Raw genomic sequence first — 25,543 nt, forward strand, 5'->3', positions numbered from 1 at the left:
AGATGTTAAACATGGTCATGTTTGTTTCAAAACATAAAGTTGACTCCATATCAATAAATACTTTTAACACTGAATATAGAAAAACTGTGCATGTTCTAAAAAGACAGCTTACTAAAGAATTGGAGAAAAGATAGCCTTTTACCTCTAGGCCGTTGATAAAACCATTCAGGAGTAGAAATAACCTCAAGGATATTATGTGGAATTGGGGGAGGGAAAGAGAGGAGTTGATAAAATCAGAAAGAATTTTCTGCTCTCCTTTTCTCACTATAGCCTTAAAGTTAGAAATCTGAAGTTGGAAAATGCACCTTCACATATATACCTGTTTGGGGGTTTTTTGTTTTTGTTTTTGTTTCTGTTTTTGTTTTTCTCACTTTAGGGTTAGAATCACTAATTGGTTGACAGGGTCAAAAGTTGAAACAGGTACTCAATTTGAATCTAGATCAGATCACTCGGGTTGGTAATGGGTTCGCAAGGCCCCATGGAGGCCAAGCAGGAGCAGCTACAGCTTGTGTCTAAACCTCAGGTATTACCACAATATCATTAACTGGAGAATTAAAGGTGCTGCACAATGTTGATGGCCACCTCAGTGAGCTCTGTCTAGACTTAAGTCCTCTCAATGTTATCTTTGTATAAGGCCATCATCCAATCTTCCAGCCTTTGGTCCAGTCCCTGCAGCCTCTAGAACTGGAGGCTATACATTAGCTAGCCAGCCTCCAGACCCCTCACCCATGGAGAGAACCCATGGGGGGAACCCATCTGGCTACTTTTTTCTGCAAACATTCAAACGAAAGAGAATCTCAAAGATTTGGAGCCCACCCCCACCCCCACCCTCAGTTACAGCCAATGGTAGATAGAGAAATGCTCTGGGAAGGGACAAAAATACACCCATCTCAGGTCAGCATTGGGTGGGAGTAGAATATACCTGCTCTGGGTGGCTTCTGGGCATGGAAAAGACCCTCAGCTACTCCTGGCTTCCTTGGGTCATTTTCTCAGAAGGTATAACTCTCCAGGCTATAGTAAGTATAGAAGGCTTCAACCTAAAAGACAGCACTGTGGCACTGGTTTTCAGGAAGTTTCTGGTTAGAGTGAGGAAGGAAGAAGAAAGTCCTCCTTCATTCTGATACACAATCTAATGGCCAAGAGCAAGAGAAGGTGGTGAACAAGAACAAAGGAGGTTTATGCCTAGTCCTTTAAGTATAGATTGGGAACAGTTTTAAAGAGCAGAATATCTCAGGTTCTGAAGGCCAGGACTGAGCCTAGCAGGGACACTAGCCGGACAACTAGACACACTTCACTTCTATGGGTATTAGAATCACAGGGCTTTTGGTTTTTAAGCTCAGGCCTGGAGAGATTAAGCAGGGAAGCCATGCCACACAGCTTATTATATCTGCGTGGTGGGACACGGAGAGGTTTCAGAAAGCAATGTGATTGGTGCAAGTGAACAGGACGTGGCATGTGGTTAGTTCTATTCAGAACCACTGCAGACAAAAATTTCCCAGCCCTGAGCCCTTTATCATCAGTCTGTTGCCAGAAGTGGACAGGTCCTAGGCCAAGCTTATCCACGGGGTTCCCTTGGGAGAGTGATGATGGGCTGCAGAAACATCCTCACTTCCCAGTCCGAGAGGCCACCTGGATGGCTTTGATCCACTCGGTGCGCTCCTTGGCAGTGGCCGCTTGCAAGAAATAATGAACTTCATCAGCTGTGATGATCTCAAAGAGGTTTTCTTCTTCGCTTTTCCTGCCTGGTGAAAAAGAAAGTGAGCGACAAAGTGCATGCAGAGACACTGCCTGGGCACCCTCCTTTTGCAAGGAATGAAATTTTTATTTTTTTAGTATCCTAAGAAAATTAAATATGTGGCTTTCAAACTTATCATCATTGTATGATCATATATCTTTATTGTATAATCATACATATATAGAGTATGGATATATACTATAATATTCTACAGTATTCTAATACTATATATAGATATCTAGATAGATATAGTATGTATATAGATAGGTACATAGTATGACTGTGTGTGGTATGAGTGTGTGTTTAAGAAATAAGTAAAATACTCGACAGTTTACAGTTTCTTTTACAGTTTATGAGCAAACTAAATTTCCTACTGTTGCATACCAATTAATGAGTACCTCTATGAGAGCCTAATGAGTACTTTTCCTCTGCTCGTAATATAAGCCAAAGACTGACCCTAATATATTAAAATTAAAAATAAAAACAAAAATCCAGACCCACTTCCGGTAAAAAATACAAGCTTGAACTTGTTTTTATCAGGGGCTAAGTTAGAGTCTGTTGAAAGATCGAAAGGCAGTTAACTGGCCAATAGTGCGACAAGACTTAAAACATCCACCTCAAATCAAAAATCGTAATTCCATAAGAAGAAGACAATGAGCAGATACAGGAGTAGTCAAAAATCTAAGCTTTTGCAGCTGTAGTGTTTTCCCATCAGCCTTTATAACATCATAAACCCAAAATGACATGGCAAAACCAGGGTTGGGATGTCTAAACCACATCTCCCCAGTGATACCCCTCATCTCTGCATCTGTGAAGTCAGTAAACACCAGCATGGCTATTCCATTCACCACATCATAGACTTGTGATCTAGGACCCAGAGGTCACTGGTGCAACCCCTCACTCCAGAGGAGGAGCTAAGGCCCAGATTCATTAGGTGGTTCACCCTAGACCATGCCACTAACCGACTAGCACAGACATAACTGCAAGCCAAGTGCACTTTCCACTCACTGCACTGTCTCACTGCACAAATGTTTCTTTTGCTGTGGGAGATTTCCTGGTCTGGATATGTAAAAGGTCCCCCTTTAAGGAATGCCATAGCTCAGTTACAGGCATCAGGAGGTAACAAGTCTCTCCATCCAAGCCAGTTCCAAGGGGAAGGTTTTTCTCAGCATTGCTCAAGGATTTGCTCAAGTCATCCACCAAGCCACTCCTCCTCTCCAAGGCCCAGAGAGACAGGGCAGCATCTGGGAGAAAATAACTCTTGTTTTCTCCCAGGTTTCCAGACAGAAATTCATTCATGCTTAGCCCGATTGATTAAGTCAGTTATTGATTGTTGTTGGCTCAGGATGCCCAGGTGTGGAAAGGAAGCCTGAATAACCTCTCTCAAACAAAAATTCATTCTTACCATCTGGGTTGCTCTCCACTGAAGTCACTACACAGCCTCTCAAGTGAATTGCTCCCAAAGGATCTTCCCCCTAGAGAAGAGAGGAGCCCTCATGTTATGTTTCCAATGTACAATGCACGAACATACCTTATCCTGTTGGTACAAAAGCCATACAGACTCACTCTGGTGTAGATTAGGGCACCCCAAATGGGTAAGAGTAGAAGGAGACTAAAGAAAACCCCTTCCTGCCCTGTAAGCAGGGTCTGTAAGCCCTGCACTGTAAGCAGGGTCTGAGGACCCAACCCAGATGGGTTTGTCTTTACGCTTTAGAGTTGACTCCTTTTATTAAGGAAAAGGCCCTCTTCTGAATAAACAACAGCCCAAATGGCTGGACTTAAACAGTGCTCTCATCCAAATTGGCCCAGAGGAGGAATTATCACTGTTTTTCATATTAAACCAAGAGCAATGAATTGGACTGGTTGAGTCCCTCTGAAAGTATCAGATCAGGGCAAACAAAAACAAATGAATAACAATATAGTGATATTTTCTTTCATCCCTGAGCTTGTGCTGGCCTCAAAGCCTAAGACTGCAGATCTTTGCAGTTAAGAGGGGAGAGGAAGAGGTAGAGGAGAGCAGGAGAAAAAGAAGTGGGAGGGTAAAGAGGAAATGGGGATATAAACAGAGCAGAAAGGAGAATGGAAAGCCCAGATAGCAGATGCAATGGAGGTCTGAGTGCAATAGATTTGTTGACCACAGGATCTCACCCCAGCAGGGTCATAGTAGTGCAGGTAGGCAGGGTCTTCTCTCAGAATGAACTTCCTCACTTTCCAGTTTTTCCTTCTGTGCCCCTATATCCAAGATCAACATAAAAAGAGGCATGGTGAGTTCTTAGCATCACTCTGTACATATAGTATCTACATAGTAAGCTTTGTTGAACTGAAAAAAGAAAAAGATGAAATACCAACTTCAGGAAAACGAGGTCCCAACCCAGGTCTTTGTCAGGGAGATAGCACTACGGCCAGTGAATAGTTTGGATGTTATGAAATTATGGATTAATTATTTCTAAGACTGCCTTCCAGGTTTAGTATTACATAAGACAATATTTTATACAATGTACCTACATGGTTGTTAGGTAACATAGAGGATATAAAGAGGTTAAGACATAGCTCTACTCTTTAGAGCTATAGTTTACAGTCTATGTGGAAATATAAAACAGCAAATGTCCAAATCAAGTAATTGGTATAGATAAAAGATTTCAAGGGAATTAAATGTGGGATATGTCACTGTAGGTTTGGGATGTCAAAGAGAGCCTCTGCGCTTAACCACAGAGGGCACACAGGAGACAGATGGATGGGAAAGAGGTGGGTGGAAAGACTTGACAACAAAAAAGCAGCAATGGGAATACACAAGGCATATGCAGACATTAATGAATAAGACCAGTCTGGCTAGAATGCAGGGTTCATGAGGCATGTTTGGGAAAGTGGAAAGAGACTTAAAAGGTGGGGGTTGTTGCTGATGGCTTCTGAGTCAGAGGTGAAAAGATTACAATCACATTTTAGGAAGATTAATATGGCGACCACATGTAGGATGGACCAGCTGGCTAGGTTAAAGATAAGCCAGGGAGAAGATACTAAGGTAAAAAGAAGTTCATTAGGAAATTATTGCAACAATCTAAGCACAGAATTATTAGGAACTAACATCAGGTAGCAGCAATGGAAGCGGGAAGGAATAGTCACTGTGACAGACATGATGAAAACACATAGGAACTGGGCTTTCCCAAAGAATGACACCATCCAGACTGTGGGTTTGTAGGGCAGGATTTATGTTTTGTTGACCTTTGTTCCTCCAAAGCCCAGCCCTATGCCTGATACATAAAATCTCACCCTGGAAGCTGCCATATATCTGCTTGTAATTTCCTTGAATTATACAGTTTCTTCAATCAGCTTATAATAATTTTTTTTAATGTCATGGTAAACCTAATTTCATTATTTCCTCCAGAAAATTCAAATGACTTAAATATCTCCAGAAGAAAAAAAAGTGTATATTAGATTAGATGATATACAGTTTCTGTCTTGCCAATATGAAGCATATCATTTAATTCTAAAGCACCATATATTGACAAGCACATATACAAATTTTCCAATATTTTTTACTGTGCTCCTATAGAAAAAAAATGAAACATTTATGATTTTAGCAAACAGTGTCTCCTTCATGATGCCAAGTCTAAGGAGTTTAAAGGGAGCTTTCAAGAATGAGTCTAAGTTATATTGGCCAAGGAGCTCATCTCCAAAGAGGCTTTTACTTGCTTGAAGGATGGAGCCAGGAATCCTATAGAGTCATATGGGAGAACAGACAATATTTCTATCTGTTATATCATGTGTAGAATGGCTTCTGTATCAATTTCTAAAATTCTTTTTACGAATTCTTGTTCTTTGCCTTAGGTAATAAGATGCTAAAGCTTTTGCCTTACACCATTTCTACCTGACCTGTGAACACACATTTCATGATCTCTCATGCAATCACTGGGTGAATAACAAGTTCTTGTGAATCAGTGGAAGGGGAAGATAATAGGAAGAGGTGAAATCAGCCAACCCTGGTCAACTACCTATTGCCTTTAAGCTCTCATTGACATCACAATGTGACTCACTGAAAAGCTTAATGTTAGTAAGTGGGTCTCTGGCCATCCTTCATGTAATGAGTATTTCCTGGGGGATTTTAAGGAATGTGTGCATGCCCAGGGTTTCTAAGAATTGTTGCTGATCTGCCAGCCACTTATATTCAATTTAATTCTCTCTACAAATGTTTATTATCTATTATAGACCAAGAAGGATGCTGAGCTCTGCAGAAGATATGAGAAAAACATATGATATATTGTCCCTCCTTATCAAAAAATCTATACATAGTTTTGAAACCAGATATTTTGTTCATTGTCATAACAGAAGGAACTATTTAAAAAGGGATTATATTAAATATAATTCACTATCATCTATCCTCAAATTTACTACATCCCCCAAGTAGAATTATTTTCTCTGGGATGGGAGAAGTGGGAAGAATTGGGTGGGAGGGAAGGACTGGCCTCCAGTTGAACACAGCTACTTCCCGCCTGTGAGGTGTGGGACACAGGTGCCCTTTTTCATGATAAGCCTTCTACACACATTAACCCTGCTAACTCCCAGCAGCAGACACAGAGTGGTTTAGCTTTGTGACACTTGGAGAAATTTTTTTAATTCCTTCACATGATTGTGATATGAACCAGGGTTATAAACCACCAAGCTAAGAGATTGGAAACATTAAAGGGGGCCATCAATCAAAATAGAAGAGGTTTCTTTTCCCTCTCACTCCTGCCAAAAATTAGAGGAAAGAATATTGTAAAAAAAAACAAAATCTCTGAATGCACATAGATTGTTGTTTTCTTCATAGTAAAAGGAGGCTAAGAGGGATTACTATATTATAGTGGTATTTTGATAGCAGGATAAGTTAGCTTTGAAGAAAAAGGCTGGCTCTGTGGTTCTCAGCCTTGGCTACACACCAAAATCACTTGCAGAGCTTTAAAATCCAGAGACCCAGGTTTAATTGGCCTGGGGTGCAATTTTAACAGATCCCTGGAGGACTAAAATGTACACCAGTTGGGCCAGCTAAAACTAAATTGCACTTATCAAAAGCCAATTAAAGGAAGGTGAGGAAAAATACAGAAGTAAGTCTACTTCAAGTCCCCATTATCTTCAACACACATTCAGATAACCATTACCCTCAGCCAAATTTTTGACCAGGAATATGAGGATGTTTGGCAGAACTAGAGGAAGTTTGCAATAGGCAAACTCTGGCCACAGACAATTGCCAGAGCCTTCTCTATAGAAGGCTGGCCCTGCTCCTATACTTCCCCTTTGATCTAGTCAGTGGTCACCCTATCATAAAAGTTATTAGAATAGTCTGTGAATTCTTTTTAAATCCTTGCTGAATTATCTTTTAGGATCCTGTTCTCTCAAAACCTAATGTTAAAGTAAGTGTTTCACACTAATGCTCCCCTTCCCTAGTAAAACTCAAAATCTATATCTATACCTAATCTCAACTAGTTCAAATTTCTTCTTTTTAAATGTGAGTATATGGTCAACTTTGGTTCTTCCCTCTTCACCTCAGTTCAAGTTCCTCTCATGATGTAAGTCAAATCTCAGTCCCACAGTTATATACTAAGCAGTGCCTTTAAGACAGATCACAGCACAGCAAGGAAGTTAAAACCTCGGCCTTATGAAGCAGCTTTGGTTTCTATGATACCATATGCTAGTATCAATTTTTTTCACCCCGAATATTCTCATGTCTTCCTGTTGCTTTTTCCTCTACCAGGTGTTGTCCCTGGCTTCCTCACTTAGCCCCAGCCCTTATATTCCCTTACCTCTTGGCATTCTGTGCCTTAGCACCTGGTAACTAACTAGAGCTCTCCGGTTCACCCCTGCCATTGCTTCCCAGACTGACAGTGGCCTGTGACTGTGGAGACCTGGTGACTGCATATGATTCCCACGCCCCCCCACCCAGGACTGAGTGCATGCCACCTGACTGGATCTGACATTTGTCTGCTGCAGCTCCTGCAGAGTTGGCTTCAGGCATGTCATGGATTTGGTCTCCCCATGACCTACCCACGGTCTAGAATATGACTTCCTTGCTTTCAATGGTATGTAATGTTCCTCTTCTGAGTGTGGCCTATTCCTGTTTCCTGGTCACTTTGCAAGAAGGAGGGATAGGCGAGTGGAAGTACTTTTACTGTGAAACATCTCTGTTTTTTGGATGGCACCTTTTAGACAATTGGTTTCTTCCAGCTAATGAAAAGGTCATTATTATTTTTTTTGAAACATCTCTTTTTCCCCTGATATTCATAAAAGAAGAGTTTCCCCAGGTGCCTGGCTCAGTCCGTTAAGTGTCTGACTCTTGATTTCAGCTCAGGTCATGATCTCACAGTTCGTGGGCTCTGCACTGACAGTGAGGAGCCTACTTGGGATTCTCTCTCTCTCTCTCTCTCTCTCTCTCTCTCTCTCTCTCTCCCTCCCTCCCTCCCCCATTTACACCCTCTCTCTCTCTTAAAATACACAAATAAACTTAAAAAAAAAAAAAAGAAGAGTTTCCCCATTTCAAGGTGCATCTTCTACTCTACCTGCCTCAGTCCTCCTGTCCTAAAGTCACTGTGATCATCTACTTAGCTTTTTGTCTTTCACTCTGCAGGGCTCATTTTCTAGTTGAGTATTGGCCAAATGAACCAAATACTATTTGGTTAATTTAGAAATTAAAAGAAACTGGTAAAGGGGAAAAGACTGAAGAGAATAGTGGTGACCACTCACCTGTTTCAGTAAACATCCTTGCTTGATAACGACCCCTCTGAATTCTTCTTTCAGAATCACATCGTCATCACTGGAATTCTCTTCACAGAAGAACCCGCTGTCTGGCTGTTGGGAAACCAAGCAGTAAGTTTGTTTTACCAGTCTTAGGCATATGGCTACTTGTACCTTCTCCCCTCCCTTTCCCCTCCAGCCACTGGGGTGGTTTCCTTTTCTCCTTCCTACTGTGGTTCATATCCTGACCTAAACTCTAAAGGTTGTCCTTGGTTAGCTCATTTCCCCTCTTCCTGTTTCTTGTCTCTAGATGCTTGTTTCTTGTTTCTAGATGCTCCACTCAAGAGTGATTTTGTCAATATCCTTTCATCCTCTTGGGTTCTGCAAACTGTATTCTAAGTCTAGCTCAGCACATTTCTTCCTTCAAAGCCTTCCTTCTCTTGGCACCTCATGGCCATATCCTTTAAAGTAGAGTTAGCTAATTTATAAGACACTGCATAACACAATCTCCATTATGACCTTTACCACTCAGCCCCTTCCACTTTGAGAAGACTGAGAACATGATGTGTCCAGCTTCATGTTCTAAGGTCAAGAGCAAACTGGGCCTTGCTCAGCTATAAGCAAGTAATGAACCATACAGAGGAAGAAGAGCCACTCTGGTGGGTATTTTTAGAATCTCACATTTAAATGGCTATAAACAACCAGACCAAAGGTCTAGAAAGAAGAAAATACTGACAGTGGAACTTCCCCCAAAGTGAAATGAAACTCTCTTGGGGATATTCACTTCATTTTTGTAAGAAGATAGTTCCCTTAAATAGCTTCCTACCTTTTATGCCCTGACCCCGAATTGAAACAAAACTGCCAAAATCCCCCTAGAAATCCACTGTCGCTGGTTTTCTTATTTGGCCCAAGTTTAGGTCCATATTGTGCAATATAGTATTTCCCAATCTGTGGTAAGCATACATGGAGGTAAACAAGATGGTTGGGGGAGGGGATGTGGATGAACACATTTTGTGTTAAGAGTAGCGTATTGTAGGGGTGCCTGGGTGACTCAGTCAGTTAAGCATCCGACTTCGGCTCAGGTCATGATCTCATGGTTGAGCTCCACGTCAGGCTCTGTGCTGATAGCTCAGAGCCTGGAGCCTGCTTCGGATTCTGTGTCTCCCTCTCTTTCTGCCCTCCCCCTGCTTGCACTCTGTCTCTCTCTCTCTCAAAAACAAATAAACATTTAAAAAAATAAAAATATATATATATTTAGAAAAATACAACCAGCACATTGTGATTTTACAGATCTTCCTCTAAAAAGGAAGCTCCCTGAGGGCCGCAGTTTTTGCCCATTATTTTTTTTTTTTCACCACTGTATCTCTTCTGTCTAGGAGAGTGCCTGGAATGTACTAGGACCTAATAGGTTTTTATAAATTAATTATTGCTTAGAATAAGAATAAAGTTTTGGGTGCCTGGGTGTCTCAGTCAGTTGAGCATCCAACTCTTGATTTCAGCTCAGGTCATGATTTCACAGTTTGTGAGATTGAGCCCCATGTTGGGCTCTGTGCTGAGCATGGAGCCTGCTTAAGATTCTCTCTGTCTTTCTGTCTCTCTGTCTCTGTCTCCCTCTGCCCCTCTCCCCTTCAGTGTTCTCTCTCTTTCTCTCTCTTTCTCTCAAATTAAAAAAAAGAATAAAGTTTTAAAAGTCACTTTAAAGGAAACTATTCAAGTAAACAATATTTTTCTTTAAAGTGGATATAGCAGGCATTGCAGAGGTGAACAAGTCTCTACAGGGCTGGGCCCTTTCTTTTGCACACATGGGTATGAACTAAGACCAACCTAGAATCTGTGCAGGGCAGCCCTCATCACAGGAAGAGTAAAGGGGTAGCATATCTCACTTACAAAGTAGTAGAAGGCATCAGGGTTGTCCAGGAAAGGGTTTTCAGCAGTTCCATCCACTGCATTCTTGGACAGTTCTCCAGCAGGCTGCAGGTACCCTTCATTGAGCAGCGAGGAGGCAATCATGAGGCCTTCCTGGCGATTCCGAACAGACTTATTGGAAACCAGCCAATCGATGACACAGTTGCCTGGATGGGACCATTAGAGGGAAGGTTAACACTCCCTACCAAGTTACCAAAGAACAAGCCACTGATAGTCACCCCTGAAGAGCTCTAGAGCACCCAAGTGTCTCACTTGTCTCATCTTCCCTGTTATTCCAAGAAGGAAAAATGAAATCAGCAGGATAAATACTTCTACATGCTCCTTAAGGAGCAATCCATACATCAGAGAAATAGGTTTTACAAACTCACTCATTTACTCCACTAATGAATTGACACTTATTGAGCATCTACTAGGTGCTAAGTGCTGTGATGGATATTAGGGATTCCCCCTCAGGGAATCTAAAAGGGAGAGATGGGATGTACTGAAGGATTGTAACAAGCATTCTGCTATGGATCAATGCAGTTCAGTGGAGCTACTAGGTCAAATCTGCAGGAAGGTGTGGAAGCGGGTGGGTAGGGCGGGGGGCTGGTCTACGCTGTTGGGAAAAGATTCATAAGGGAAGTGGCATGGGGCTCGGGCTTAAAACATGAGTAAAATGTTTTGCCAAGCACATAAAATAGGGCTGAGAGGAACCAGCACAGGCTGATAAAGCAGCAGCATGGGAACAGAGGCCCACAGGCATGAAGCAGCCCCTTTTGGGGGCAGAGGGTAAAGTTGGTGGAAAGAAGGTGAAAGAAGACAAGAGAGTGAGGAAGACACAGGGTGAGTGGGAAGGCTTAGATGGCATACTAAGAAATCTGGCAATGAAGGGGCACCTGGGTGGCTCAGTCAATTGAGCATCTGACTTTGGCTCAGGTCATGCTCTCACAGTTGGTGAGTTCAAGCCCAGCGTCAGGCTCTGTGCTGACAGCTCAGAGCCTGGAACCTGCTTCAGATTCGGTGTCTCCCTCTCTCTCTGCCTCTCCCCCGCTTGTACTATGTCCTTCTCTCTCTCTCAAAAAAATAAACATTAAAAAAAATTGTTTTAAAGAAGATAAAAGGGAATTGACCCATCATTTGGATTATTAGCAGGCTACAACTTTGAAGCTTTACATGAAAAATGACATATTCTGTATAAATGTAGACAACCAGGGAGCCAGCGTAACAGGCAATAGGTTCCCGGTCATCAAAGCAAGAGCAATAGGATATACTACCTTTGAAACATTGGTTAGTGAGCCTTCCATGAATATCATATATGAGACACTTTTACCTACTTTTATTTTGTAGAAGGATAAACTAATTAATACTGCATTTCTGCTGTTAAACCTCATAGTGACCCTATGAAAGTGCTAGGGGAGTAATTACAGACCTCATTTAACAATGAGAAAATTGAGACTTGGAGAGTTTAAGTAACCTTAGGCCTGAGTTACACCAGCAATGACCCTTCACTCAAGTGTTCTCACCCTGGAGTCCATATGTACTCAGCCGGGCATGCTGAAGCTTGAAAGACAAGTTCAGTCTTCCTTTTTTCCAACATTCAAGGTCCTCCATCACTTTTCAGCAGTGCCTGAGTCCCAGTCTCTGCCATAGTCTTGTTTCTCCGCTGAGACCACCTGACTCCCACAGAAAAACTTGATCTACCTGAATTTCTAGAACTAATACTGACCTTCAGTGGGGAGGACTTATGAAGTTCTAGCCCTGTACTCTGGGACTCAGTAACATACACAGGAAATAGGTATGGCCTGGACCTTGCCCCCAGACCTATTTCAGAACCTCTTCCTTGTCTCCTTTGCTAGAGGCTCTGTCTTAGTGACATCAATCCTGCTAGAGTTAGGGCCCTGCCTTCCTCTTGTCAGCTTCCCTTACCACTGCCCATGGCTTGGTATCTTGGTTCCAAATTTTAGCCCTGACTTTTCTAATGTTAACAGGCTACAACCTTAACTCTCTGAGGCTGATTCCTACGGGACACTACCCTGCTACTGCAGATCACACTTCCTGACTTTGTCCTGAATGGTTTTTGTGAAGTATCTATTGATTGGATATCCCCTCAGATTCTACATCGGTTGTATCTTCTCAGAGATTTTCTCTCTTGATCTTTTCTGTCACCATAAATAAGGCATGCTCAGCTTCTGACAACCTAATCCCAACTGCGTGTCCCATTTAGCCCCCTAATGAACCATCAGCCCTGCTAGGCTGGTCATTTTCTTCTTCTGGATGCATATTCCGTATATCTCTGCCTCATAACTTTGTCCTCACCATACATAATGAAATGCCACCCAACTCTTTGAGTAAAATTTAAGCCTCTACTTCTATGAGTCTCAACAGCCCCCTGAGTTCTTTCTCTTTTCTGGACTCAGAATTGTCTGTTCAGACATGTGACTTCTTAATTATAAAAACCACCCTGAGAGCTCACACCATATGGTATTTACTGTATACCAGGCACTGTTCTAAACATATTACAGAGAGCCTATGAAGTAGGTGCACTGTGATTATCGCCATTTTATAGACAAGGAATGTGAAGCACAGAGAGGCTAAGTTATTGGCCTAAGGTTTTATAGCAAGTAAGTGGCCGAGCTAGGATGTTAACTAAGGTAGTCTGGCTCCAAAGAATATGTTTTTAACCTCTATGTCATCCACCTAAATTTGTGACACTTAATGCCGGATCCTGTGCGGCCTCACACATCTCTAGTATTGTCACTTAAATCTTACATTGTATACCTTGATTCCTGTTTATCAACTTATTCAACTCTGTGTCTGTTTCAACATAATGCCATTTATTTTGGGTTAGAGGTAGAGAGACCCTTTGACTGATTAGCTGGAACTTCCAAAACTTTAACTTGAACAGCATAGTTCTTTTCTGCCTTTCCTTCTGCTTCCACCCTGGGGACATTCAATTCTCATGTTCGCCAGCCTGAGTTCTATGACCCCGTTCACCCACCATGCTTCATACACCCTCCCACACATAAGGCTGAGCGAGAACTACATATTGCCTTCCCCAGCTGCCCTATTTCAGACCTGCCATGCCTTTTTACCTGTGAAGCAGTGATTAAAAATCTTCTTGTCCTTCTCTAGATTCAGCTCTTTTATTCCTTTTTCAGTGTCTTTCATGGACAGATACAAGGCACTGTGCAGACATGAAAACAGATGGATGAGTGGGGAGCCTTTCAGAATGGCAAGTCCTCTCTGGAAGTCACCACCTTGGAAAGGCCTGCCATGATCACAAGTTTCCCCCCTCCTCAGGTGGCCCCTGAGCCTGGTCTCTCCACTGGATCAAAAGTAGTTAAAGGGCTGGGTTCATATTTGTATAACTCTGTGGCCTATACAGGATTCAGCAAAATGTGCTGGGAATGTATTTAATGTCTGTTACATTAAGAGACATTAAGCTCTTTGAGCTCTTTGGTGATATAACTCCTAGCGCCTGAAATAGAGTTGCCCCAGTTAGGTGCCAAGAGGAGAGGTTCCTGGGGCCAATTGTTCATACACATTCTAGGTCTTTAATTGCCCTCAATCCTCATGTCTTACTTCTTTAAGTGTCCTTCAAGAGACCATCTGTTGTAGATATTTGCCTCCAAGAAAGAAAATTTGTGCTAAGCTTATCTCTTATTCTAAAAATTATGAGAGATGACAAATTCTCATTTTTGGCCTTGAAGTAATAAACCAAAGATGGCCTTATCAGAGAAATTGCAGACAACAAAACAGAAGACCGTTTTTGTGTATCCTGTGGCACAAACATCATCCCCACATAGCACTGACAGCTGTGGCTGGAAACATGGTCACTTTTCAACCCCTCCCAGCAACTACAGCTGGACTAGGCACTGCCTCTTGGGTCTTTACCAAAAGCTTTATTGGTAAGAGAAGGTGCTCATTCTCACCAAGCTCAAAGCGCAAATTTTATTAAATCCCTGTGATATGCCAAGTCCTGTGGTGGGCTTGCATAAGGGGTTTCTTCAGTCCCCTCCCAGAAACCCTCGCCATTTTGTAAACAGAATCCTTGTTGGACATGTTAAGCAACCAACATGGAATTCTTCCTGGCAGGGCTCCCATTTCAGCGTATGTCCAACACAAAAGCAAAACTAGCAAGAAGTGAAGAGACTCCTAGGGAAAGAGGCTCTTGTGGTAGGAGATGTGAAACATTCAGGAAGGAAGAAACCCTGTTCCCAACCCCTGTCAGAGGCAGAGTTTACCTGTGAGCCTCTAAAAACCTTTAGGTAACAACTCTCGCCTGCAAGTCCAAACCAGCCAACAGAAAAGACCATTTAAACCAAGTCAGGGCACCAATGACTTCTGCCCAGGATGGTTGTTCACCCTGGCTGGCTCTTGCTGGCTGTGTAAATGCATGAACTTGAACTTGAAACCTTACTTGCCTTTTTCTGCCTATCTAGAGATCCTGAACCTTTATTTCAAGACTAACTTATTATAGCTACTTCAAAAATGCAAGTATGCATTCTCTCTCTGTCTCTATCTCTCTGTCTCTCTTTCTACCAAGGTTGCACAAAATGAGGGAATTTATACTGCATTAGGCTCCTCTCCTCAGCTGCTAGGCCTTGGAGAATCTATGATCACTCCTTCAGACTCATGTAAACATCTCAGTACACCAAGTGCCAGCATCAACTTGGAGGAGTGGATACAGCCTCCAAAGCAAGCCTTGGAGCAGGATCTGTTGTGAGATTTCCATAGCGAGGGGGCACGAGGGTAGAGTGAAGCAAAGAAAATCACCCTAAGTCAACGGTTTCTGGCAGTCGAATGGACCTCCTGGTAGATTTCCTTGCAAACTTCTGACCTCCTTCAATGCATTTAATGGCCTTCTTGATGTCTCGAACCCAAGCATCTCTCTCCTCCAGGAAGGCTGCCTGGAAGAAGTGGTCCTGCTGTTTGGTCGTAGTGATCTTAAACACAAACTAAAAATCAAAACACATCCCATTAGGAGTGATTCCTTTCAAAGGTCTGAGTTCCCTTAGAAGCACAGTAGTAGAGTCAACCCCATTCTGGAAGTGCTCAGCCAACAGAAACCCAAATGCCTAGGGCTGAGTATGGGTGTTGGTAAGAAGAACAGACCCAGGGAGCACCATTCACATTGTAGGCTACACACAGGCTCAAATGTCAGAGCATTACAAGGTGTTCATCATGGCTAGGAATGTTGACTCACCATCCTTTTGCCAAAGTCTTGACAAGGACTAGTCAGTGTGCTTCCTTTCAGGGGGATCATTCCTTTGGGGCTGTTGTCACTTTTCTTCTTATAGAATTCAATTCCATCTTCTAACAATACAACCCACATGGGTTTCCAGGTGTTGAACACACTTCCCTGTAATGAAACAAAAAGAGCTGTGCCACAATGTCTTCTAAAATGGTTCTATAGATGGTGCACAGCTTGGTAAATAGCCTAGTTTTGGCCAGTGTGGATTCAGGTGATGCACGTTGGTCACACGACCAGGCTGGTAGGAAAGCAGCCTTCAGGGGAGAAGGGGACTGCCATTCCACTGAAAACTTTAAAAAAAAATTTTTAAGATAAAATATATACACCTCCATAGGCAGGCCTTAAGCTTCGCATGGGCCATTACCAAGGGAATATGGTATGGCTCTCTAACCCCCTTCTTGTGCATTTCAGCCACAGAAAGCCTTATTTTCTGCTCCCAACTCTGCCCACTGTGTTCATTCCACTTAGGGACTGCAAATAGATTCTATCTCAAGTATCAAATCAGTTACTGAATAGTAACTGATGCCTGAGGCCAGACTCACTGGAAAGGTACCATAATCCAATAGCTGTTTTGACTATGGGCATGGAGGCCATAAATGGTATTGGCTAGCTGTGGTTACTGCCATCCTTTGGTCTAATCAGATTTTATCTGAATATGAACATCAAGAAGAAACTCAGAGAGCAGCCTTGTGTATGAGCATAGATAAGCTGTATGAAAATCACTTGCAAAATCATCTATAATACAGTGAGACTACCCACGTCAGTGTGGCCTTAGGAAAATCCTTATTTAAAATGTTGGGGTTAATGCCAACCACCCTTGTAGCAATAAATTAACCATTCTGACTACATCAAGAAAGTCTCTCTTTCTTGTCCATATTTTGGGAGGACTTTGGAAAAGGAAGAGGTTCTTTGCCTCTCATCTTTGAACCCATGGTATCACCTTGTCATGACCACCACAAAATAGAATTATCATCCAGTTCCCAGCAGATCCTGCTGCTTATCTTAAAATACTAACAGCTTCTATATAAAGGTCCAGTTGCCCAAAAGGAAGACTATTTATACAATGAAGATAAATACTTGGGGGACTATCATTTTGCTTGTTCATGTGTTTCCTTTGTTTTAGTTACTGAAAAAAAATTTTTTTTTAATTAGAACACACTATCTCTCTTCTGCACAGGCAGAATAACTGTCCATACTGACACTAGATTATTTCTCTTTTTAAAAAATGGGCAATGCCAGACACTATGCCGATACATGAAATAATGTCAATCAAATGCCTATCCGTTTTACATCTATTTAAGAGAAACTCATATTCACATTATAAAAAGCCCCTCCTATAAATCAGTAAAAAAATACAAATGACCTGTTTTTTTTAAATTGGCAAAGGACTAAAAGAGGCATTTTATTAAAGAGGATATCCAAAAAGCCTCTGAAAATGTGCTCAAAATCATTTTTTACTAGGGAAATGCAGGTGAAAAGCAAATGAGATACCTCTGCACACCCATGAGTGTATCTAAAATTAAAAAGATTGAGAAGGGCAAGATTTGGAAAGGATAGTAACTGGAACTCCCATACCTGACTGGCAGGAGTGCAAAATGGTGCATCTAATAATGGAAAACTATGGAGAATGTCCTAATTCTTAGAAGATAAATGTTGAAGTATTTAGGTGTGAAGTAGCATGATGTCTGCAACTTATTCGCAAGTATCTCAGTATAAAAATATGTGTCTGTATTTATACAGAGATACAGAAGCAGGGAAGAGAGAGCAAAAGCACCCTTGCGTTAACAGGTGATAAATCTAGGTAAAGAACATATGGGTAATCCTACTATTTTTCCTATTTCTCTGTGGGTTCAAAATTTTGCAAAACTTGAGAAAACTTAATAAATAAATGAACAACCCATGACACTAATATATATTAAAATTTGGGGGGCACCTGGGTGGCTTAGCTGGTTAAGTGTCCAACTTGGGCTCAGGTCATGATCTCACAGTTCTTGAGTTCGAGCCCCCTGTGTCAGGCTCTGTGCTGACAGCTCAGAGCCTGGAGCCCCCTTCAGATTCTGTCTCCCTGTCTCTCTGCCCCTCCCATGCTCACGCTCTGTATCTCTCAAAAAAAAAAATTTTTTTTAATGTTTTTAATTTGGGATATACTTTTAGAGAAATATGGGAAGTCTATTTAATAAAAAAGTAAAATAACTAAAAGTAATCAAAGATATATTCACAGAGCTAGGAGTAAGAAGCTGGGCTAGATTAAGGAGAAAATGCCTTTCAAGTACAAAACTTTATATCCTACCTCAGGTCTCTCAAAGACTAATAACGGCCAGTAGTTCAGGGCTTTTGGCCTTGGAATTGGGATAAACTGGGAGAGGTCAGCCAGCATTGCATTCCTTCTGTAGAGAATTAAAATAAAGGTACTCCAGAGCCAACTGTTCAAAATGTATTTGGGCTTTCCTAATTCAAATGTAGCCTTAGGGACTCTGTCAACTTCCTCAGAGGAGAATGTGTCATCTGGGATTTGGGCTCGTTATACACAGTGAGGAGGCCAATATTCTGTGAAACAAAAGAAATCTGAACATTTTAAAAGTGGAAACTTTCTTCCAGGCTTGGCAGCAATTAATTAGGTGAGGGTGATGAAATTGTGTGTGATCTGTCTCCTCTCAGCTATTGCTGCAGCTTCTCGCTGGACTACACTGACAGCATCTCTCCTCAGCCACGCCTGCATTTACCCCTTCTGTCCCCAGGCACCTTGGTGCTCATTCAGTAGCACACCTGGAAGTGTGATCATAGGAACGTCCAGGCCAGAGAGGCAGTCAGGGTCATCTACCAACGCACTCATCATACAGGTAAGAATGTTGAGGCCCAGTTAAATGACTGGGCCTACTACACCTGACCAATTAATGCAGAATTGGGACTAAATCCAGGTCTCCTAATTCTCAATTTTATGCTCTTTCCATTTTCCCTAGATCCCATCTTCCTTTGGGTTCTTGCATAACTGTAGTTCTAGACTCTAAATCAAAATGCTTAGGCTACTTAGCTAGCCATATATATAAGCTCAAATATATATATATATATATATATATATACACACATATATATCATAAATATATAATATAATGTATATTATACAATCATAGTTATATATGAATAATCATAAAACATCTAAACCATATTACATCATGATTTTATAGATGTATAATAGATACGTTTTATGATTTCATACATATATATGGCATACGTGTGTTTTTTCCCATTGTAGGCCAAAACCTAAACTTTCATATCACAATGAGCTGGTTTCAGATGCTGAGTCAGATGTAAAATTTCCCAGTGAACAACTGCTCATTATCATGGGACTGGTATAGTTTAGCGCACAAGAGTCTGACAATGCATGACACCAAAAGAAGAAATCTTAAAAGACAAGAGATTTGGCCATATAAAAAATTAAACTTCTGTACATTAAAAAAAAAAAAAACCCTGCAACAACTGAAAAGCAAACATAAATGCATGGCTATTTATAATATATTATAATATAATTAAAGGTTAATATTTTTAATATAGTTTTAAGCCCTTTATAGTCAATAAGAAATATACAAACCCTCCCAATTTTTTTAAATGGGCAAACAATATAAACAGGCACTTCTCAAAAGAAGAAAAGCCTGGGGTGAATAAACATAAAAACGTACTGCTGCAACAGAATTCAGAGAAACACAAATTAAAATTGAAAAAGATATAATCTTTTTATTAGTAACTTTTTTTAAAGATGTATAAAATGTATTGGGGAAGATTTTGGGGAAACAGGCATGTGGAAAAAAAAAAAAAGGAGCTCTGTGAGTCAGCAGTTTGATGTAGGCTGCCAAAAAAACTCAAGTCATTGCAGGCTGTATAAATAGAAGCACAAGATCTAAAGTGATGAAAGTAATACTCTAACTTTAAATGGAGCATAACCAGTAGGTGACAATGGATCTGGAGCTGAATAGCCCAGGCTCAAATCCTGGCTCTGCCACATTCCAGTAATGTAACCTGGAGCAAGTTTTTAAACCTCATTTTCTACATCTGGCTAATGGCGATAATGCTACTTATCTATTTCTTAGTGTTATTGTGTTTTTATAAAATACTCCATGTAAATTGCTTTAGGGCAAGATCTAGAGCGCGGTAAACACCCAGTAAATACTACCTATTGCCTGTAATTCTGTGCTTATAGGTGCACCTGGAGAATGACCTTGAGTTCAGGAAACCTTAAAGCTGCAGATGATCGGGGCCTGTTGGCATTTCTCTCTTGGGGAATTGTTGGAGGAAATGCTAGGTTTTAGCCCAAAAGGGGACAGGCAGAGCAGATGAGGACTGTCCTGAAAGGTGTAGAACATTATCGTAGACTGTTTGGAGGCCCAGTAGGTGGAGGTTTCAGAAAAAAATGGTTTGCTGCATACCTTCAGGGAGAAATTTTAATTAGTGAGTTTCCCGTCACAAGCAGTACTACAGCATGCTTGTTAGTGGTTTAGTAAAAGGAATGCAAGCCACAGATGGGAAAGTTCAATGAAATACTTTTTGAAGTATTCCTTTCAACCCTCAGATTCTACACATCTATTCCAAAACAAAAACAAAAACAAAAAAAAAAACAAAAAACCCTGTGTCCCTTCTGTCCCTTATGTCTTCTATTTACAGATGCCCTACCAAACCTTGGGTCTTACCTACAAGCCAAAAATAAATACATCTTAAAAACATTTAACATGACCGTCTAAAAATGAATACTCCATTGAAAATTTTTTCTAATACTTCAAAAGTTACTATGATATGGAGCCCTGATTTCTCAGTTTCCACATGTCTTTTTCCAGGAAATTTCTTTCTTTTTGAGTCATGTTCATTCAACAAATCATGATAAAACAGCTCCTGTGTTTCAGACACTGTCCTGAGTGTTGGGGTATAAAACTGACCAGGAGGCAGTCTCTGCTGTCAAACTGTTCCCAGTCTACCCAGGGAAGAGAGTGACCTTGAACGACAGCTCCAGTTCAGTGTGACCAGTGCGCAAACTGGGGCATACTTTGTTTTGTGTAGCTTCACTGAAGATTGCCACAACTCATCGCTGAGGGTTGGGGCAATCTGAATTTGGTGTTTAGAACCCTTCCTAAACACCTCCCACAGAGTGCAAACATCTCGTTTAACTTCTCCTTTCACTCAGACTTCTCTTTTCATACGTTGACGTGTGGCTGGAATTCAAAGGAAATTACGTTTTGAGCAAAACTGCGTATCTAACTAAAGCAGAACTGTGAGTGAGTAGGTGTCGTCTATTCTCCCACACTCATGGGACATGTTATTTTAAGTTGCTGTTGTATTAAATTAAGTCCTCATTTCTGGTACATCATAAATTGTATCATCTAGTTTTCCAAACTAATCCATGAAATCACTTGTATAACATCCCAGATAAACCTTCATTTTGTACCTATGTAAATTCTTTGAAGGCAAGGAAACTATTCAGTAGTATATTTTTTATATAAGTAAACCCTTCCACGTTGGACAATTTCTCAATAAAAACATATCGGGTGAGCAAAATAGAAATGGCACCGAGTGCTCAACAAAATGATTTCTTGAGTCCTAAGGATTTGGGTTCAAATCTCAACCTCGCCTCTCCCAGAATGTGTGGCTTTAGCCAAGTTACTTAGACATTAGTCTCCTCATCTGTAAAACGGACATGTTGCAAAGATTAAATGAGATAATATACTTAAAGGGCTTAGCACAGCGGCTAGCTTGTAGTAGGTGCTCAAAAAATGGTAACCACATAGACAGATTTCACAGTTTGTAGACAATACTGTGAAATCATTCTGGTATAAAGTTATCCTGGGCGCCACCCATCCCAGCAACAGTGCTTTGGAGAAGAATATCACTGCAAAATGAGCACAGGAGGGCTACAAGAAACATAGTTAGGCATGGCTCTTCATGACACTGAGGCCACACTGCTGACTTCAGAACAGCTCTGCCACATAATAGCTGCGTGACCTTGGGCAAGGCACTCTGCCTCTCTTGTACCTCAGTTTCCTCATCTGAAAGGAAAGGATAATCGCTGTGCCCACTTTGTAGGGTTGTTATAAAGATTACATGCATTAGTACATCTGGTGCTTACATCTGTCTTTGCTGCACAGTGAGCACAAGTGTCAGCTGTTATGATGGAGATGAGTCAACAAATGAAAATTGCTGGGAATTATTTCACAGTAGCGTGTCCAGAAGACAAGGTAGCTGTACAAAAGGATGCCTGGGCTGGGACTCCTGACCCTTCTGCTCTCTCTTGCACCCGAGTCTTTCACCTTTCCACCACAGCTTTCTGCAGCCTTTTTCTTTCCTGCCCAAACACCCTTGTCCTTCTCTTTCCCACCACTCTGATTCCTGCACTTTCGCCCAGCCTTACAGGCCACCCCATCCCGAAGCCATTCTTGGGATCTGCCAAGCTGCGTGAAGTGCCTGCTAGTTGATTGTCGATCTGTCGACAGCGTGGTTTGCTCCATTAACCTCTAGGAATGAGGCTGATTTGGGACATGACTTAGTGGAGTCTAGGTTATTCATTGCGTGGAAATCTCTCCTCTCTCTTTTTTTAAAGCTATGATTGATTATAAACATATCCAAATCAGTAGTATGTTTTCAAGGACATCCAATGACATTTAGGTTTATTGGCTGGAATTAACCCCCAATCAGAGAGAAAGGAAGGTTGAGGTTACTAAACCCAATCTTGCCCACAGTACAGTTTGTCCAGGCTCTACTGTAGCTCTGGCAAATTCGTCTAACCTCCCTTTTGCTGGCTTGGGTAAGCCTGCCTTCAGACTGTTACATGGGATCAATGAGATGTTGGGTTTTGCCGTTACACAAGCCTGGATTTGAATCCCAGGTATTCCTCTTACCAGCTGTTTGACTGTGGGCAAGTCACTTATTCTCTCTGAGCCTTGGTTTTTTCATCTGTAAAACGGGGATAATGATACTATCTCAGAGGGTGGTTGGGATTGAATGAGATCATGTTCGTACGGTGGCTGGCTGCTATATGGTCAGCTCCACGTGCTGTTTTTTTTTTTCCTTAAAGTCAAAAGTGGCAAGACTCTGAGACAAGCAAATCTAGGTCTTATTTAGAATGAAAAGATTGCAAAGTGCCAGAATCATGTATTTTCCTTCCTTCACATAACTATCATTTCTATGATAAAGAACTGAGGCAGGAGTTAAAGGAGGAAACCTGAATTGTAAAATGTGAGCAGTTATCTTGCACAAAAGAACAGCAGGGGTGCGCCTGGGTGTTTCAGTTGGTTAAATGTCCAACTTTTGATCTCAGCTCAGGTTTTGATCTCAGGGTCGTGAGTTCAAGCCCTGCATTGGGCTCCACTCAGGAACATTTCATAGTCATTGCCATTGACTGTTGACCCCAAGATTTCGGACTTGACAAAATTCTTGAACCACCATTTCTAATGTTGTATCTTGCCACCCCGAATTTCTTATCTCCAATAAAGTTATTTCACAAAACAAGACATAGGAAAAAAGATATTCTTTGTTACTACCCACATATCTTAAACTGGAGTAAATGGAGGGACTTCATATGTTATTGCTTATCGTGCTTTGATATCAATAACCATAGTCAAGACATCTAACAGCCTTGTCAGAGAAAGATTTCCATTGTCCTTTCTTCACTATTAACTTGGCAACCAACCCAGGCACCAGTACATATCCCCATTAGCATCTAGAAAAGGACCTTTGTTTACTGAAGTGTATATCAATACTGATATTAATAATCATGGTCACATACACATAGCACCTACTATGTGCTAAGTTCCTGACATATATAGTTTTTAATCCAAATGTGTGAGGTAACTGGAAGAAATTTAACATCTAAAAACATTTATAGGAAATTCTGGCTTCAGGTGTAGTTCTGCAGCCAACAAAGAGAACATTTCTGAACCAAGCATGTCTTTAAAATGACAAATAAATGAATCTTACCACAAATACTGTTCAAAAGGTCCCAGAGAAAAATGTAAAAATTATGGAAGATATAAATTGTAGACATGAAAATTATGGAAGATGGAAATTGTGAAAATATCTATATGAATTTTGACTATGCTTTTTTCTAGAGACATTTTCTAGATTGGCTTTTATAGGCAATAATCTGAGAGCATTACTCTCACTGACTAAAAACTATTTATTACTATAAGTCTGTAAGCTTGACAAACCTCCTTCATCCCCATTTTCTAGTGGAGCAGCCTCGCTTATTAGAAATTTAGTCTTCTGTATTTTTTGTAATTTGTGGAGTTTAAAATGTGAACATACAAACTTAATAACAGCAATTTTCATTGCAAAATGTTTCCATTCACTTGCTCTTGTCTGAATACTAGCCCCAGCAACCAGGATAGAAATGTCCACATTATTACTGGTTCTCAAAGAGAATGTTGGCACCTATTGCAAAGAATCCACATACACCTCTGTGTGTCAATGTGTGTCTTTTCCAAGGATGTTTCAAAGTAGCTAGAGATGTTCTGCTAGCTAAAGAGCCTATCAGCTGTGGACTCCTTTATTCTCCAGAAGCCACTTATAACTCTCACTGTCACAAATGCATTACAAACCGTATTTCAAGTTACACTTACTCTAGGAAAATCTTGGTGTACTGGACAGAGTTCAGCACAATGAGTCAGAAACCCAAGTCAGAGAGTGGGTTTCTAGTGTCAACCTCTGTCTTAGCCATGTGACCTTGGGTAGTCACCCGGCTTCCAGGTCTCAGTCTCCTCTTCTGGAAATGGGGTGTTGAAGCCAGGTGACCTGAAGTCCCTTCTAGCTTTAAATCAAAACAGAATCAGGCAGCAATGCGTGCTGCTTAACCCCCTCCGAGGTAGAACATTTTAGGCTAAAATGTTAAACCAACGAAGGACCTAAAACAGAGTCACTTTAGGTGCTCATTTGATTAACGAGCTGGGCTTCTGAAAGAATGTACTTAATTCAGTTCACTTCTGACACACTGAGCTTGCTTGGGTCATTGTGAGAGCATTTGTTCACGTAGGTGTTGCCCACAGGATACCAGCCCACCCTGTGTGTGAATTCACACAATGACACGACATACACCCAACATTAGGAGAAAAACAGTGCTAACAAAATTCAACTTCTCGATGCCATACCAGAGAGACTAAGTATTTTTTATTAAACTTGTCCCTATTTCCTAATCTTTAAAATCACTTCCTGCTACCTTAGCAGTACATTCAGAATGATGAATGAAGAGATTTGAGCCCAATTTCAGAAAAAAGATAAGGTTTTTTATGCACCAATTCTGAGAAGATGGCCCAAGAAATAAGCAACAATTACTGTGTCATTATATCATTTCTCTTTAATCCTTTTCTTTTGTCCTCTCCTCCAAAAACAAGTAAATAAATAAATAGGAGGAGGAGGAGGATTTAAGTTACAAAGGAATAGTCTCTGAGTAACCTGCATAGGAGAAGAGGGTGAGTCTTCTAGCATAATATACACATGTGGCTCATGAAAAAAAAAATGCTCTAAGTCATTATTTAGGTTTTGCTTAGGCCTCCACCTCCCATATCCTGCAAACTGGAACAAACAAGATCAAACTGCTGATGCCTGAGCTAGATTAGTTCACCTTTAAGAAACAGAACGCCGTGGAACATGTGCTGGCTTCCCTTGCAACGGTCTACAGGCTGTGATGCTCTCCTATGTCAGCCCAATAGGTTCAGCATAAACCGTTCCTAAAGTGACTGGGGATGGAGAGTCCAAAGCTGGACACCGATCATCCCCAACGCTATTTTCAGAGATACCCTTGTACGTGGAACTTCTGCTTACCCTCTTCACAAGGTAGCCCTCCCTGATCCGCTTTGGCTCCATGCCGGATGGACAAACAGACAGCCGAGTCCACTCTCAGACAAGTGTCGTTAGAAGCTCAGCCTCTTCTGAGAGCTGAGGCAGTTGTGGGCTGCTTTTCTAGAGCGAGGTCC

General features: G+C 41.3%; 1 protein-coding gene across 1 annotated transcript; it reads right to left on the reverse strand.

Moving 5' to 3' along the window:
• Positions 1-25,543, reverse strand: PLEK (pleckstrin). The gene is made up of 9 exons (XM_060659652.3): positions 25,392-25,543; positions 15,549-15,704; positions 15,119-15,300; positions 13,435-13,526; positions 10,325-10,509; positions 8,447-8,551; positions 3,884-3,967; positions 3,141-3,210; positions 1-1,742 (listed from the first exon to the last, which is right to left on the reverse strand). Exons 1-9 carry the CDS (start codon positions 25,431-25,433, stop codon positions 1,606-1,608), a joined length of 1,053 nt encoding a protein of 350 aa, XP_060515635.1. The 5' UTR covers positions 25,434-25,543; the 3' UTR covers positions 1-1,605.

The sequence above is a fragment of the Panthera onca genome, chromosome A3, assembly GCF_046562875.1.
Source record: "Panthera onca isolate mPanOnc1 chromosome A3, mPanOnc1 haplotype 2, whole genome shotgun sequence".
In the NCBI taxonomy this organism is placed as follows: Eukaryota; Metazoa; Chordata; class Mammalia; order Carnivora; family Felidae; genus Panthera; species Panthera onca.